Here is an 18,914-nt window from a genome sequence, read left to right on the forward strand (position 1 = left end):
CACAGGGATAAGGAGCACAGCCTCGTGGCCTGATTTAGCAAAATGTAAGTAGGGGGTGGCTCGGAAGATAATCTTTGATAGTCGTCTGGCAACGTTCAAGGGTGTTTGGGCTCCTGATGAAAGAGGAGACGTAATAGCCAATGGGTTTCCTTACCTATCAATAACAAAGTCGTTTCTCCTCGTTTCTCTTTTATCGCTAATTTTGCAACCAGATTGGCTGCCTGCCTTTCAGTGGAAACGGCATTCAAAAGTACTTAATTGGCTTTGAAGTACTTACGGTCATGTAAAGTTGATAAGCTCTTTATTCCAAAAATGTATCAGATTGGTTTGTATTAAAATGTAACTGCGGGTGAAAAAGCATGGGTCTAATAATGTTTAGTTCTCTATCCAAGTAGTAGCTGATGTATAAATGCAGCAGCTCTGCAGAGCATTATGGTATTGAGTAGGCAGTCTATGTAGTTCAGAACCAATGCTAAAAGTGTTTGCGTCACCAAAAAATGGAGCTCCATTATAGCAGCCAAGCACATTCCTCTTTTTTTCTTTACTGTGTACTTTTGAGTCCTGTTGATCACTGGGTGTGGCTTATGAAATGAAAAGCTATGTTGTGGTTTTTAGGGGCGTCTTTACTACTGTGCCTGATGCTTGGAATTTTCTTCCTGCCACTAACAAAGTTTCCGCCCAGTAACTATTAAAGATATGAGTGGGTTCAACTTGGTGACAGCCATACTGAAAATTAAGAAATTAACTTTGTGTGTGTTTTGGTCTTGGCCTTTACTTTTAAATGTATATTAAATTTTATTGCAGAATAATAAATAGTCATCTGCCTTAGAATGCAGATCCATAATTATAGAACTGCTGAGTAACCAAGTCGGCCATTCAGTCTATTTAGGCAGATAATTAATTATCTGTATCTAAATTGCTCCAAAACATTTCAAGATGTATCATTGTGCTCACAGCACATTATCATGAAATCTACAGTAATTCTGAATTGCAAACTGGTTATTCATGTTGTGGCACTATGTAGCTTAGTTTCTGCTGTTAACCCTTGCTATCCTAGTGGATAAACCTGATCGTCTTTTTTGTTTGTTTGTTTGGTAGTGCTGCACAAAATAAAATTGCAATCTATTCCAAGAACATTAGTAGCAATGGTTTATTTGTGAAGACCATTCCTCAATTTTAACTTAATAGTGTCACTTTATTAAAGAAAACAAATTCTGAAATGCTCTGAATTCCCTTTCCTTTTGTGTTGAGTGCAGAGACTAAATTAACCCGAAGCTTTGCATCACTGTCAATTTTTCCCGTGGCAATGACAAATTTAAGAGGATTAAAGTGTCACTGCATAATTACACATTGCATGTGCAATAAAATGAGACTTTTTTAAAACTTTGACCTCTTGATATGTTTAGTAGCTATAGGACGTTCTGAAAAGGCAGAAAAGTCAAAGCGTGCATTTCCTTGACATCACAGCTGCTGTTAAAATATGCTTTCTCATTTCTGTAAGTGGATCTTGCATTTCTTTATTTCCGCATACTTTTGGATATCAGCAAGCAGATTGCTTTCTGCTCTTAAAAACATTTCAAGATTTACTCTTCTTACCAAATGACATTTCCTTCATCCGGCTACTTCAGTATGCCATCTAGAAGATCACTTGTCATTTTTTTTTACCTGAATTCAGAAATGTCTTTGGCCAGTCTGCCTACACATACAAACTCCATCAATTACCTGAGGGCAGTGTACAACTTGTAAGCCGGCCATTAGATTTTCCATATGGTAAACGCTGATGATTCTAATTGAATATTTCCATAATTGCTTTGAAAATCTCTGCGAGGTTCAGGTGAAAAGAGAACTGGTGGCAGTATGACCTTGCTTTTATATATTGCTGTTTCAAAACCTTGGCATTTGTTGAGCACTTTACATTCAATGGAGTTCAAGTCAAGTCAAGTCGCTTTTACTGTCATTTCAACCATAACTGCTGCTACAGTACATAGTAAAAATGAAACAACTTTCCTCCAGGACCATGGTGCTACATGAAACAACACAAACTACGCTAGCCTACCTAAAAAAACAAAACTACATTAGACTTCAGACCTACACGGAACTACATAAAGTGCATAAAAATTGGGATAATCCACTGGTTGTGTTGCAAGCATGTTAGAATGGGATCTAGCTAGGTTTCACACTTGTATTTGGATAACATAAGGTGAAACCTTGACTTTCATACATTCTGCTATCAGATTATTTGCACACATACTTTGCCACTTCTTTCAAGTAGCTGTATTTTATTGGGAGATTTTCAACAGAATCATTGCCCACTACAAAATCCAGAATAAATTTGTTCTAATTTTAGGAAGTTGGTTTGTGGATGTGCAGTAGGTCATGGAAGTGTTTTAAAGGTTCAAAGGTCCAATTTAATGTCAGAGAACTGTATTCAATATACATCCTGAATTGCTTTTTTTCCCTCAAGCATCCACAAAAACAGAGAGGAGCCCCAAAGAATGAACGACATAACCCCAAAGTCCCCCCCCCCCACAAGCTCCTCTCCCTCCCGCGCGTAAGCAGCAGCGAGCAGCAATCCCCCCCCCACTGACAAAAAAAAGCATGGGTACCGCCACTGAGCTCTCAGCGTGAGCAAAGCAATAGCAAAGACACTGACTTGACTTGACCCAGCATTAGACATACCACACATTCTCTCTCTCCTTAGAAAGGGAGAAGATGTCTCTGTCTTTTTTCCCAGCGAGTTGCTACAATAACAACGTGTAAACTTTATAAATTTTAGTTGCTATTTGAAGACTATTTTGAGCTTCCATCGGGTACAGGTTTAAAATTTGAACAATAGAGCCTTTGTTTTTGGATATGTTACTTTATTGATTGAGAATCAGAATTGTCAAATATGCCCAATCCCCAGGTGATGAAATCAGCATGAACCGGCTCTTCTCAATATTCTTTCAGATTCACCTTCAACATTTTATGGGCTGTTTTTCTGTAGCTGATTTTGTTCTGTTTCATAATTTCAGAAACTAACCAAAAGAAAAGCACAGGAGATGAGATATTAGTTTACTTTGTTTTTCATTTATTTTTTAAGTGAGGCACTCACATATGACATGGTAGCATAACATGTATGTTACATATAACCTATAATGAATTATGTAAATGGAATGCTTAATCAAGCAATACATTTGAGATATTATTCAAGTATTAAATACACAGACACAGACACGCACAGTATATTATGTAATACAACTACTACTATATAGACATCCGCAGCATAATAAAATTTAAATTGGCCATTCCAGGCGGAGGATTTCTTACTCTTGTGCGACAAGCAGGGGGATCACTCTGCTTGGCAGGCGAGACTTGCGGCTGTGAAACAATCTCAGGTTCTCTGGTGCTTGTAGGATTTGACTCTGGGACTACAGGAAGTGGTTACAATGGCTCTGGACACCTTTCTGCTCATCGACTCTGCTCTCTGTGACTAATCGACGTGTAACCGCCAGGTGATATCGGGTGCAAACTCCACTGTGTAGGAGAGTGGTCCGGTTCTGTCCGAGTACCCACTGCTGGTCGCCTGTGGTCCCTCGCCAGGACTGCTTGTTGAGGAATGAAACATTGAACCTGAGACGAATTCCCATTCATTTTCAGGAATGATTGAAACTGTTCTGCAACAAACTGTGGCCCATAGTCACTGACTAAAATGTTCTGGAACACTAGTCCTTGACAAGAGGTTTCTCAACACACCGTCAGTGTGTGAGGCTGTAGTGGGGACCATTGGGAACACTTCTGGCCTCTTTGTAGCTGCATCCACTACTACCAAGAAATTTGTGTCCATGAATGGTCCAGCAAAATCCACATGAATCCTCTGTCAGGGCAGTGCAAATCATTCCCAGGAATAGAGAGGTGCTACTCTTGGCTTCTTCTGGACGTGTTGGCACTCTGAACAGTGCATGGCAAGCTGCTCGATATGCTGATCTTTCCTGGACACCAGACAATGCTTTGAGCCAACACTTTCATTTTGACCATGCCTAGATGACAAGCATGTACAATACATCTTTCCAACACTTTAGCCCTCGGCTTCGATGGTACAAGAACTCTCAATACCAAAATAAGGCAACTTTTGTCAAGGGCAAGTTCATCGCATCGCTGGTAAAAACGGAGGATCTGGAATTTCTGCTTTGCACTCCAGAGTCAGTATGCAGTCTCTGGTATCCCTTTAGATCATCACTAATCTAATAAGGAGACTTCCAATTTGCATTAGGAAGAATCCATCAAGAGGAATGTCCTCTTTAGTAAATTTTTCAGGTATTTCCTTTTCTGAGGGTAAACGGGACAATCCATCAGCATTTTCATGATTAGTTTTCTTCTTGAAAACCATCTAGTAATTGAGTCCTCTAAGCAACAGAGCCCATCTCTGTATTAATGCTGCTGCTGTTAGTGGAACACCCTTCTGATAATTGAAAACAAACATCAGTTGTTGATGATCAGTACTGAGGACAAACTCTTTGATACAGATACTGGTTGAAACGTTTTACACCTCAAGCCAGCCTCAAGGCCCCTCTGTCAATCCGTGGTAAGGAAATATCATGCAAAGGCTGTGGGGCCTTCACTTCCATCGCTCATAACATGATTATGACTGTATTGGATGATGTGGATCAGTAAGTACAGGGTTTGACGTCACTATTTTCTTTACCTTTTGGAAAGCCACCTCACACTGCAGGAACCTGTTACAGTAATTGACAGACCCTAAAAAAAACTGCAAGTGTGACACGTCCTTTGGCCTTGGGACATCCACCACTGAGTGAAATTTCTTAGCACAGTCATGTAATGCTTGTGCATCATTGGTGTGACCACAGTAAGTGATGCTTGGTTTAAAGAATCCACACTTGTCGCATCGTCCTTTCAGCCCACAATCTTCTTAATGCTGTCTTGAGATTTTGGAGATGTTCCATATCGTCTTCACCAGTAACAAGGCTGTCATCCAGGTAACACTGAGTGTCTGGGCAGCCTTCAACACCTTGTCCATGGCGTTCTGCCAGAGTGAACGTGCAGATCCTGTTGCTGCTCCAAAAGTAAGCCTATTATAGTGATTAAAAATCCTTTCTGTGTGTTTATAGTGAGAAACACATCAGGCTCTTCTTCTATCTCCATCTGTAGGTAGGCCTCAGTTCAGTCCTCTTTGCTGGAAGGTTTGCATATCCTCTATTGTGGGCAGACAGTATTGATCTTTCAATACTGTGTTGATAGTGATCTTAAAATCACCACCGATTCTGATAGACCCATACTTTTGGCTACTGGGACCCCAGGTATTGCCAGTGGGCTCCGCTCAACCTTGGAAAGAATTTCTTCAGCCTCCATGCGATCTACCTCACTGGTTACTTAATCACAGATGGTATAAGGAATCATACAGGCTTTGTAACTTGGGTGTGACATTTTCATTTAACACAATTTTACCCTTAATATTTTTGAGCTTTCCTTGTACACTGCTGTGGAATCATCCAGTACCTTTCTTAATTCGCTTTCAGTTCATTCTGTTGCGGAGATGTCGCATGAAAGTAGTGGATGGATCTCCAATCAAGTTGTAGTTGTCTCAGTCAATCATGACCTGGCCATCCTGTTTTTTTAACCACATACAAGCCCAATGTAGCTTGTTGGTTGTTATATTTTGCTGTTACAAATGTCATTCTATTTTAATTGATTTGCAGTTCACTTCAGGTGTAAGCGATATTGCTTGTCTCTTGTTAGTTTTCACATTGTAAATCTTAAGTCTGCTCAGTACTGAGTCATTCTCATCAGTATCAGATTTATCATGAGCAACATGCAGATTAGTTGTTCCTTTTGAAACAGCGATTTAACTTTTTAGCTTTCCTTTTCCCTGTGCAGTCCATTTACTTTTCTCTGCCTGCTGTGCTCTTTGTATATGTCCTACTTTGTTGCGATTCCTGCTGGTTTTGCCTTTAAACCTGCATTGGCCTGCTGTATCTGAGCCTTTGCCACAATGGTTACACAATTTGTTCAGCCAGGCTGGTTTCTGTTTAGAGGCTGCAATTTTCATCATGCTCCTTTTCATTCCTATCTGACACTTAGTTGCGTCTCTGGCTGCTGTTCTCCATTAACTGCTCCTTTAAATGTCAGTTTGCTTCAGTGAGGAGCCAGTTTTGAATGTTTTCTTGTAAGATTCCACAAGCTAAATGATCTCATCACTGAACTGACAATCCTCAATCTCTTCAATTCAGCCACATAAGCTGAAATGGACTCCCCTTCCTTTTGATTCCACTTATGAAACCTAAAGCATTTTGCGATCAATTCTAAATGTTCCTGCATTATGTTCATGATATCAGCAAAGCTCATTTCGACTGGTTTGGTTGGAGCAGTTAAGCTTCGAAGTAAACTTCATGCTTTTCCAGCCGTTCCACTCAGCAACACTGGATATGTATACTGAACAAGTTGAGTCGTATTTTGAAGCAAATGAAATAGCTGATGAAAAGCCAGTGCCAGTTATCTTTTGTACATTTGAATATGTCTATCTTTCCAATGTAGCCTGCTCTTTCTACTTTATAAAACTTACTATTATCACTGTTTATGGACTGTTTATTACATATTTGCTTGTTAATTTCATCCAGCTTCTGCATTTTAAAAAAAAAACTTGAAACCTCTCTCTTTCTCTCCCCTTCCGAAGAAAAATGTGCTGCAATTCAACAGGTACAAAGTCATCTCGGGTTCGTTTTAAAACTTCCTTGTCGCTAATGTTGTATTTTGTAACTCCAGAAACAAATTGCAATAAAAACACAGGAGCCAGGGTACTTGTCTACTATGCTTTGTTTTCTTTTCTGTAAGTAAAGTGTTCACATATTATGTGGTTGTATAATGACATATGCCATCTACATACTCTTACATATAACCATTAATAAATTCAATTAAACAATATTTATTTGAACAAATATTTACAATATTACTCAAATATTGCTGAAATATTAAATGCACTCAAGCTATGTCAGCATTTTGCAGCTAAAATGCTTTGTGTTAGGCCATTTATTGCTGCTTTATGAATAACTGGTATTGCAATTTTAATTTTGTGATTAACTTTACAACCAATGAAGTGTTCTAAGTTAAAAAGATGTGGTATCCAGTTGGCGCACAGAAAAATCCTACAAGATGTGTTATCGGTGATTGTTGGAAATGTCAAATACCACAAGACGGGGTCAGCACTATTTTATAAGATGTTTTAATTTGCCATGGGCATATAACTATACCATGAAAAGGCTCCCACAAAGGAGACTTTCATTTTCCCAACATCAAAGGTTAGCTTAACACAACTGGCTTCTGTCAAATACAATTTTTATCTTCATATTACAATCATGAAGCATATTTAATTTCAGATTTGCACAGGAATTGGATTGAGATCAAATAACTTATCTATCTATTCATATCTGGATAAACCCTTGCCAGTGGCTGTATTACTACTGGGAGAAAAAAAGCTGATTTTTTGTGGAATTTTTGATTTTGATAGCCACAGTAAAATGGGCATGGCAGCTAAATTTTATTTTTGACAGAGATTTGTGTCTCAAGTGCAGGTTGATCCAATTTGTGTTGGTTGCAACTGGCTTGAAAGTTGAATGGCTGTTTACTGAGCTGCAAGGTGAGAAGTTGCATATTTGGAGATCTTTGGAATTAATGCAGTTGTATTTGAGATCTTTGAGCAGTCCAATCACAACCAGGAGAAAGTCTGCAGATGTCTTTGAGCAGTATTGTGTTGAGAAAGAGTTTCTGCTGCTGCAACTTGTTAACTTGTTTGATAAATGTGACTTGTTTCTACCTAATCATAGGGGTGGTTCAGTAAGATCCAGCTATATCCACAAGGCCAGTCCCCACTATTTCATGATATGAAATGCATAAGCTTCGACTTCTATGTTTTTTTTGTGTGCGCAAGTCATCTGCTGTTTGTTCTGAAATTTGCTCATTTGACTGCTGTGAAGAGATGGCCAATGGATCTATTTAATTCACTAAAACAAAAGTGAAATTCAGAAACTGCGTTGGTATTCTGAATTTCTCAAAATTCCTCAGAATAACCAAAATTGTTTTGTGTTGGAATAAAGATGTTGGTGAGGACTAAATGGAATTGGGATTGCAGGTGTGCTGTCTTTTTTTGTGTTTACTTCTGTCATTGGTATCTTTGACATAATGGTTAATTTAGTAGCTTTAGGCTAATTCAACAATGTATATTTTTCCTCCTTTTTGGTGTGGAAATCTCTTGTGAGCAACCATTGCATTTCTAGTATAGTCAGCATTGTGACCGGATAAAATTCGCAGCATTAAATGACGTTAGATTTGAAATCTGACCTTTGCAGTGCATAAGTATTATTTTAAGGTGTCCAAGGTGATCGTAGCATTAAGACCATAAGCCCATAAGTCATTGGAGCAGAATTAGGCCATTCAGCCCATCGAGTCTGCTCCGTCATTCCATCGTGGCTGATTTATATTCCCTCTCATCCCCATGCTCCTGCCTTCTCCCTGTAACCTTCAATGGCCTTACTAATCAAGAACCTATCTGCCTCTGTTTAAGTATAGCCAATGACCAGGCCTCTACAGTCTTCTGTGCTATGAATTCCAGAGATTCAACACCCTTTGTCGAATGAAATTCCTCCGCTTTTGCTGTTCTAGAGGGATGTCCTTGTACTCTGAGGCTTAAGAAATGTTTTTTGAATTGAGTACAGGGATCAGGAGGAAAACTGAAGCATGCGAAATATCCAAGGGGGTACGGGGAGAGCATGAAACACCTCAATGCTTCAACCTCCCTCAGCGAAGTAGAATCAAACATTGGCTTGCACCCCGCCCCACAGCCTTCTTTCCATGAAGTATGTGCACGCTGCCTCCCTTGAAACCTCTTGGAGACTGCAGAGTGTTGAAGCACCCAAACGATCTCCAGGCTTCCACATTTGCCTCAATGTTTCAGTCTCCCTCATCACTTCAATTGGCAAACAGTAGAAGCTTTAAATGGCAAAGTGGAGTCGAATATCAGCTTGCGCCTGCCCTGTCCCACAGCCTGCCCGCGCTTGCCACCTCTGCCTACCGGAATCCTCTCGGAGACTGCAGGACAGCAAACAGCAAATCACAGGCTTCAACAGTTCCAGAATCACATCCAAGATGAAAAACAGATGTAAAAGACATAAAGAAAGTGATAAATATGGTTTCATGAGCTATCTAGAAGAACTATTCCAACCACCCCCCACCCCCCGCTACCCATTCTGAACAATTCTGGCTTGAATTCCCAGAACTGTCAATGGCAGTTCTGACTTAAAGAGCCATTTAAGCCCCATTCCCAAGCTTACTAACAACGTTGAATGTCAGACACATTCTACTGAGAGAGTAGAATGTGTCTGACATTCAACAGACTTCTCAGACAACATTCTGGGAAATCTGTGAACATTTATCCCAGTTTGACTCGAGCGAGCCTTGATTCATTGTCCCATACACGTCCACTCGGTTTTGAAGGTAACGATGGCTACTCTGATGGTGTGAGCTTCTAGTCAGAGGATCCCAGAGAATGTCATTATTATCTCAACATTCAAATTATATGATGGATATTATGGATCAATTCAGGTTTTGCATCAGTGACCTACACTGCATGTGCTGGTGTAAACTACTACATTTAGAAAAATGTTACTTGACTGCACTCTCCCACAATATCTAAAACACCCATATATTCTCTGAATGCACTTCAATTATCTGTGACTTTTTGAAGTTAGACTCTGTTCGGAGTGTTAGAAACCACCTAACTTTGAGTTGTGATTTAATTTTAATAATAACCATTTTGTAATTCTGAATTGTTTAGCTTCCTTGATTCTTTGTACATTATGTATTTTTTTAAAATTAACTGCATTTAGTTAAATGCATTCTGACCTGGTACAGGAACGCTATTGCCTTTGAATGGAAAATCCTACAAAAATTAGTGGATTTGGCCCAGTACATGCTCTCGTTATTTATTGCGATTTATTTATTATAGTTGCATTTCAAAAGCTATGCTCTTGCTCTGCCATTGATCCTGTTTACAGTCACTATTCTATAGATTTGCTGAGGATGCCTGCAGGAAAATGAATCTCACTCTGATAATAAATTTTACTTTGAACTTTGAACTTAACTGCTGGATATAAAAATTGAACACATTTCTATTTGCAAAGCATAACTATTATATTGAATGTTGTTCAGAAATTTGTGCCTTTAAAGTGGTCCAAAACCCTTTAGCAAATATGTTTTCTCCCTGCCTGCTCTTGTTTTGTCTACCGAAATGGAGATGAATATATTCAAGTTAACGCTCTCATCCTTTTTTGCTCTGAACTTAATGTTCAAAGGATGTTGATTAAATTTCGTCAGAACTTCACTTTCGAGGGAAAGTATACTAGTGCCAAAAGGTTCATTATTATCCCATTACAAAATAGAGCACATTCCTTCAGGCTGACTTTTATTTCTGAAAGATCAAGTAGAACCTGTGGACGTCCATTTAAAACAAAATCACATAGCATTTAGTCATCAGTAAATGGAATTTGTCCAAAAATTGAAGAGATTGAAGTTGACAGTTGGTATGCTGAGAAGAAAAGTCAAGTGCTGCTTAATCTCACACAAGTCATCTTCATCTTTAGGTGCTAGATGTTTGTGTTTGGTAGTGGGCGTTTATCAAGCTTTTTATCCAGATCATGTGCATTTTTCGTTATCTCTATCACAATTTAAATAGGAAGGTCTTTTTTGTGAAGTTAAGATGGCAGTTTCTTTGTAACATCAAACTTGTACTCAAATACTCTGTTTCTTCAAAAAAATAAAATTGATAGCAATTGGACTAGAGTATTGGTATTCTACAGTGTATACAACCCGCTGACCTTTGTTTTGAAATGTTATGCCTGGGTTTTTGATTATTTTCAACAGTAATGGTTTATCAAAATGGTTTCAGCAACTGTAAAGACGAAAAAAAACAAGTTTATATTCAGGGTGACACCCATAATGCTGGAGCAGGTCAGCAGGGCAGGCAGCATCTATGGAAAAGAGTACAGTTGACGTTTCGGGTGACACTCTGTGGCAGGACTGGAGGGAAAAAAGATGAATCATAGATTTAAAAGGTGGGGAAGGGGAGAGAAAAATGCAAGATAGGTGAAACTGGGAGGGGAGGGATGAAGTAAAGAGCCGGGAAATCGACTGGTGAAGGAGATACAGGACTGGAGAAGGGGGAGTCTGATAGGAGAGGACAGAAGGCCATGGAAGAAAAAAGGGGGGGGGGGGAAGCACCAGAGGGACGCGGTAAGCAGGCAAAGAGATAAGGTGAGAGAATGAAGGGACGGGGGGGACTGGTGGGTGACTATCAAGAAATCGAGGTTCATGCCATCAGGTTGGGGGCTACCCAGGTGGAATGTAAAATGTTGGGATAGGGGATAGGGTTCCTCTTGTCCTCACCTACCACCTGACCAGCCTCCAAATCCAGCACATAATCTTCCAGAACTTCTGCCATCTTCAATGGGATCCTGTCACCAAGCACATCTTTCCCCCCACCCCTCCACCCCCCTTTCTGCTTTCCGCAGGGATTGCTCCCACGCGACTCCCTTGTCCATTTATCCCTTCCCACTGATCACCCTCCTGGTACTTATCCTTGCAAGAGGAACGAGTGCTACACCTGCCTCTACACCTCTTCCCTCACCTCCATCCAGGGCCCTAAACAGTCCTTCCACAGGCGACACTTCACCTGTGAGTCTGTTTGGGTCAGATACTGTGTCCGGTGCTCCCAGTGTGGCCTCCTGTATATCAGTGAGGCCTGATGTAGATTGAGAGATGGCTTCGCCAAGCACTTGCACTCATTCCACCAGAAGAAGCGGGATCTTCCAGTGGCCACTCATTTTAATTCCACTCCATTCCCATATATCCACTGTCGCGATGAGGCCACGCGCAGGTTGGAGGAGCAACATCTTGTGTTCCATCTGGGTAACCTGCAACCTGATGGCATGAACATCGATTTCTCGATCTTCCAGTAATGCCACCCCTCCCCCATCATTCCCCCTCTCACCTCATCTCCTTGCCTGCCCTCCTGGTGCTCCTCCCCCTTTTCTTTCTTCCATGGCCTTCTGTTCTCTTCTGTGGCTCTCCTCCTTCTCCAGCCCTGTACCACATTCACCAATCAACTTCCCAGCTCTTTATTCATTCCTCCCCCTCCCAGTTCCACCTATCACCTTGTGTTTCCCTCTCCCCTCCTCACCTTCTAAATCTACTCCTCCTCTTTTTTTTCTTCAGTCCTGCCAAAGGGGCTCAGCCCGAAACATCAACTGCACTCTTTTCCATAGATGCTCAAGACGTACAAAAAAGCTGGATGAACTCAGCAGGTCGGGCAGCATCCGTTGAAAGGAGCAGTCAACGTTTCGGGTCGAGACCCTGTGAAGACATTGACTGCTCCTTTCAACGGATGCTGCCCGACCTGCTGAGTTCATCCAGTTTTTTTTGTACATCTTGATTTGACCACAGCATCTGCAGTGCACTTTGTGCTTGTTTTTCCATAGATGCTGCCTGGCCTGCTGAGTTCCTCCAGCATTTTGCGTGTGTTATTGGATTTGCAGCATCTGCGGATTTTCTCTTGTTTGTGATTTATATTCAGTTGCCATGGTACAAGCCTCATCAATAAATTGGCCAAAAAAATCCAGATACCTATTACCGATGGCAAAAGAAATTATTTGAGATTGTTAATTCTAAAACTTGCAAATTTTCTGAAGTAAATTTTGATGAATGTTCATGTTTCTGATTTCCTAAACTAATACATCATTACAAGATGCTGTTGGTGTATCTAGACAACCAAAAATAGTTCTTGTATTTTTAGTGCACAGCCTAGTTTCCTAATTAGGCGCTTAATTAGGAGCAAATATTTGGACTGAAAATTCAACTATATCAGTTCCCCTTGAGCCCTGTACTTTTCCTCCACCATCCTCTGCTCTCCCTACTTTGTCCAGGATCAACTTCCAGATGGGCACCATATTAGGCAGAGTACTGTCTGTATCCCTCTCGGGGATTAAAATTAAGGAGGTCTTTTCTAATGGAGCTAAGAAGAATTTAAGCCCTTGGCTTTCTTGCTTCTGGCCAAATCTACCCAGGAAGCATATTAAATCTACCCAGTGGCTAACATGAACATGGCCTGCATACGTGTCAAGAGTTTTGCCGGTATTAGGACATGCAAGCTCATAGTTTGGCAGATTTCCATCCAGTCATCCTCCCTTTTTATTATGGCAGTGCTTGAGGTTCTGTCCTTTGTTGCCCATCTGGTCTAGTATCCATGTTTTCATCCACGGTGAATTGATGTGAGAAAGCATACCTACTGCTGGAGCGTACAAGTCCATTGAAGAGTCACCTAGATCAAATTTATCTCCACTTGGGTATTTGAATGCTTGGAAACCCTTCCTTGTTTCAGTTTTGCACTGACATACTTAGAAGAAGCATGATCAGCAGTAAATTTTGTTTGTTTAGCTCCTGGTATGTGGTTCAACAGGAAAGCCTCTGCAACTTCTAATGCCTTTATGCGTGGTATGAAAATTTGTATTTGTGACGTATAATTATTTAATTTTCATTTCCAAGGTTTTACGATGAATGTAAAAACAAGCACTCATCGATAATTTGAAAATATTCAAAACTGTAAAAAAAAATTCAAGAGTTGGTAGTTTTAGATGAAGTTATATTTGTTTCTATGATAATGGAATGTATGTAAAAGAATGTATTTGAGGCAATCAGTTTGCTGAAGATATTATTGGTTAGGAAGAAGTTTCAGGAATAACAGATGAGCCATCTCCAGTCTGTAAATAGCAGTGACATTCAGTTGTGACGAGGGCTGTCTGTTAAGTCATTTGCACTCATTGGGCATCCTGTTTGAAAATCACAAGCATGGTAGCATAGTGGTTAGCACAATGCTTTACAGTACAGGCAACCGGGGTTCATTTCCACACAACCCCCCCCCGCCACTGCCTGTAAGGAGTTTGTACATGCTCCCCATGACTGTGTGGGTTTCCTACAGGTGCTCCAGTTTCCTTCCACAGTGCAAAGATATACGTACCGGTTGGTAGGTCATTGTAAACCGTTCCGTGATTAGCTAGGGTTAAGTAGAGGGATTACTGGGCGACATGGCTCAAAGGGCCGGAAGGGCCAGTTCCACGCTGTATCTCAATACGTAAATAGATAGGTGAACCAATAATCAAATGTCGCAGACCAGGGAAAAAGGATTGTCCCTGTTTTTTTAATATATGTCTCAGTGGGCAATATCTTTCTCCACAGTTATTGGGAAAACTGTTTAACATTTATTGCTAACTTTACTGTTGAAATCTCATACTTAGTTTATCTGATGCAGTGTAAAATTGATAATTTACTTAATATTATTTGAGATTTTTTGTCTTTGTGAATATTTGTGTGCATGCTAATAAAACAGGCTATACTAGTGCTGATGTTACATAACTGGTTAAACTTGCACTAATTTCCGTCAATTCTGAGTTGCTCATTGAACAATTTGGCAATCATGTATTTGACATGCATTTCTTTTTCCTTTCAGATTGCATGAGTGGCTGGACTTGATGCATGCTGGTTGCATGACTAATGTCTTTGTGGATTTATGAATAAGCAGATGCAGATATGGCTCACACTGTGATTAATGGGAGTGTTCCAGGTAATCAAATGCATTATTGCAATGAAGTCTTTTGTATATTTCTATGAAAGTTAAAATATAATACGAGGCTTCTTAAAGATCCAATAGTTCTTTGTCTCCACAAGTTATAAAAAGTCTTACACTAGCATCCCATCTACCTGTTAAAATTACTTTATATAGTTCTGCCAACTATATAATAGACATTAAGCCATGAAAATGATTTTATCAAATTAATAACCTAAAGCATTTAATGCAGCATTAAGATTGCTCTCTGTAATTGAAAGATATTTAGTTTGCATAGCCATGCATCTAATACTGCAGCTTTATCGTATTGCTTAATGGAAAATGCTTAAAGAATTTCACATTAAGGTTCGAAGGCACCAACGGAACTGTAGTGAATGCTGCAGAAAGCTTACTACAAGAAAACCAGAGTTGTAGAAGTCTATATTGAATTGATACTTTCAAAATTCCTTACTGTCACAGTCTAACTTCAAGAATTTCCATAACATTCTGCTTGGGCTTAGTTACTGTCATGTTTTTCTACCGTTGCTTTTCAACGTTTGAGTAACAAAATATTTCATATTTTAAAATATTTGATTTGCCCAATGGTAGAAGACAGTTCATACGCTACTGAATGACTGGTTTGATTTATTCTTTCCAGTCTTTGGAATTAATGTAGCAAGATTTTGAGGTGGCCTTTCACATGTCTTTATGCAATTTCATTTGCCTACCCTTTTTTGCAATATCGGAACTATGACTATGCTATGCTTAAACTGTGTGGATTTTTATTCTTTAAGTCAACGTTAAAAGCAAAGGCCATCCAGGTACATTGCCTGTCATACGATCACAGTCTCAAAGCATATCCTGTTACCTCAGTATTATTCTCTAAAAACTACCACAGTAGATGATGTTACTGACTTTATTGGCAGAGTCAGTTCCAGCTTTTGTGTCTTTGAGCAGAGACTCCAGGATGATGAAATGATTATTTGTTAAAGTAAAGCCATGCCATTCATTCCAAGCTATGTTACTGGGACGCTGCTGTAGATTTGCTGTCTTTATTGAGATCTGAAAAGTAGTCTGAGTAAATTTTCTTTAAATAGTGTTGCTTCAAAAATGTCTGTAGGATTGAGTGTAAAAAAAAGATCGGGTAACTGTGAGCATATTTACCCAATTAAAAGATGATTTTGAGCTTTCTATTTTATTGAATCCCATATGTGAAATGTTTTAAAAATGATAAAGGTGAGTGAGTGGGGGGAGAGGAGATATTTTTGCCTTCCTACCATTGTTTCACTTATCAATAAAAGCATTTTTTAATTTGGTGGAATGTGGAATGAAAATCTGGGGCAGTGATGTATAGACATTGATTCAGAAAATTTTGTCTGAAGCGACTTGGTCTTAAAATCTCAAGGTGATCCCTGTGTAATTGGGCCCTGATCTTCCACTTACTGAATATTGGGTGTGATTGTAAAATATTATCTTAAAATTTACATGAGAAAATCTGAATTGGTTGTTTTTATTATTGCACAGTCGTGATGTCAAGAAGCTCAGGTATCTTAAGGAATATGCCAAATTTGGTTTTCAAACTGAGCATGTAGAATTTTGATAGATTTGGTTTCACTGTACAAATCAAGGAATCCTGAAATGTGCTTTTTTTCCAGTCTTTGTCCATTTTGGCACTTATGCATATCTTCAACGAGTGTTGAGGTCACCCTAAAAAAAATCAAAAGGGATAATTGTGTTACATTTTGAGGGAATAAGGTTATTTTATTAAGAGTTGAATATCCATTGCTTTTAAGTATTAAGTATTTTGAAATAATGGGCATAGTTGTATTAAAGCATACTCTTTTCATTTATTTTGAAATTGTTGTGTGATTTGATACCAAGCTTATTGTGGTAAATTGCATTTGAAATGGAGGGAGGTGTCTGTTTCAGAATTAGTTCAGAGGCATGGTTTCTGATTTTCAACAGGATTAATGAAATTCTAGACGTGAGATTCTGCAGATGCTGGAAATCTTGAGCAACATGTAAAATGCTAGAGGAACTGAGCAAATCAGGCAACCTCGATGGAAAGGAGTAAACAGTCAAAGTTTTGAGCTGACACCTTTCATCAGGACTGGAAAGGAAGTAGAATTAGAAGCTGGCAGGCATCATTTGTATCCAGTACTCCTGGTCTGGTCTCCTACGTCATTCAGACCCAATGCACATTGGGGGACTGGTTCCCTCTCACTTTCTGCACTGCAAAAGACAGGGTTTCCCAGCCACCACCCTATTCAGTTTGCCTTCCCATTCCAACACCTACATATCTGTTCATGGTCTTCTCTACTGCCCATCACCACACACTAGTTCCCCACCTCCTGCCCTTACTCCATTGTCCTCTACTATCAGATATTTTCTTCCTTGGTCCTTTATACTTTCTAGACCTGTCACCTCCCAGCTTCTAACTTCATCACTCCTCTCCCACCCACTTATCCCCTCACATGGTCTCTGCTTTCATCTGCCAGCCTGCACTCCTCTGCCCCATCCCACCTTCTTGTTGCAGCTTCGCCCCTCTTCCTTTCCAGTCCTGATGAAGACTCTCAGCCCAAAACATCAACTGTCTATTCCCCTTCCATAGATGCTGCCTGACTTGGTGAGCTCCCCAGCATTTTGTGTATCTTGTTTAATGAAATTTTATGTGTAGTAACAAGGTCTTTGCACACTGAAACAGTGGAACAGTGTTGGTAGAACCTCTGCCTCACAGACCTGGGTCCAATCCTGACCTTGGATAGAGACTGTACTGTTGTGACTGCACAGACCTGGGTCCAATCCTGACCTTGGATAGAGACTGTACTGTTGTGACTGTAAATTAAGTCACTGGAGAGACAGTGAAGCTGGTGGATGCAGCTCCAGCAAAACAAACAGGCATCACACTGGAGACGCTCTTGGAAGAGGCTCCCTGACCCATTACATCACATTATTTTATGCTGAAGGTCAAAGACGATAGCAGGACAATTCTATAGTTAAAGTATATCCACAATACTTCCTTTGTTCACATGTAATTCTCAAACACTGAGATCTTCACACCAACATTCCAGACAACCAAAATGAATATTGATCACTGCTGTCTCTAAACTGCATCATGCATATGCAGGCATTTCTGGTCAATGGAGCGTTTCCTGGTTTGCAATCAACTCAGTCTGCAGCTCCAGGAACACCATTATGAGCAGCATTTTAAATTCAATCTAGAATCCACATTCAGATCTGAAGTAACGTGCATAAGATGCTGGAGGAATTTAGCAGGCCAGGGCAGCATCTATGGAAAAGAGTGAACAGTCAACGTTTTGGGCTGAGACCCTTCTTCCCGTGTTTGCGATTCAGATCTGAAGACTAGTTGCAGTTGAAATTAATATTTGCTATATTCCATAACTCCAGAAAATGCCCTAAAAGTCCCCTTATTCTGGCTTTTCCCCTTTCTTTCTTGTCTTGTTGAAGAGTCTCAGCCCAAAACATCGACTGTTTATTCTCCTCCATAGATGCTGCCTGACTTGGTGAGTTCCTCCAGCATTTTGGGTAACTTATTTAATGGAATCCTATATGTAGTAACACGGCTTTTGTGCACTGAAAGCCACACTGGAGGTGGAACAGCATTGAGGCCTCTGCCTCAAGACCTGGGTTCAATCCTGGCCTTACATGGAGTCTGCACAATCTCTCTATGACCATGTGGGTTTCCTGTTGGTGCTGCGATTGGAACAAGGTTATTATTATCACGTGCTGAGGTGTAGTGAAAAACTTGTCTTGCCTACTGTTGAGACAGATTAAATCATTAAACAGTGCATTCAAGTGGAACAAGGTTAAAAAAAGGGTAGAATAAACTTCTCAGCTAGAGAAAGTACAGTGTGTGTAAACAGTAAGAGTAAGATAATAACAGTAGATTGTGAGGTTCAAGAATCTATTTTTTCTACAACTGAAACATGTGATAGACTTAACAGTGGGTTCAATGCTATCCTTGAGCCTAGTGATATGTTGTTTTCAGGCTTTTGTATCTTCTGTCCAATGGAAGAGGGGAGAAGAGAGAATGTCCAGGGTGGGTGGGGTCTTTGATTATAGTTCATTCAGGCAGGGTGAAGTATATGGAGGGGAGGCTGGCTGAGCTGTGTCCACATCTCTCTGCAGTTTCCTGCAGTCTTGTGCAGATCAACTGCGATACTAGCCCTGATGCATCAAGATACAATCCTTTATATGGTGCATTGATTAAAAGTCAGTAAAGGTCAATGGGCACATGCCCAATTTCTTTAGA

The 18,914-nt window shown here is 40.0% G+C and overlaps 1 protein-coding gene across 2 annotated transcripts in view; it reads left to right on the plus strand.

Annotated features, from left to right (window-relative positions):
* The window catches only part of kank1a (KN motif and ankyrin repeat domains 1a), a 280,795-nt gene that overhangs the window by 198,170 nt on the left and 63,711 nt on the right, over positions 1–18,914 (plus strand). For both annotated transcript variants that reach the window (XM_073072177.1, XM_073072180.1), the window contains exon 2: positions 14,546–14,659. In XM_073072177.1, the coding sequence (XP_072928278.1) occupies positions 14,626–14,659 (34 nt within the window). In that variant the 5' untranslated portion in view covers positions 14,546–14,625. The remainder of the gene's footprint in view (positions 1–14,545; positions 14,660–18,914) is intronic.

The sequence above is a fragment of the Hemitrygon akajei genome, chromosome 2 (genome assembly GCF_048418815.1).
Source record: "Hemitrygon akajei chromosome 2, sHemAka1.3, whole genome shotgun sequence".
Taxonomy (NCBI): Eukaryota; Metazoa; Chordata; class Chondrichthyes; order Myliobatiformes; family Dasyatidae; genus Hemitrygon; species Hemitrygon akajei.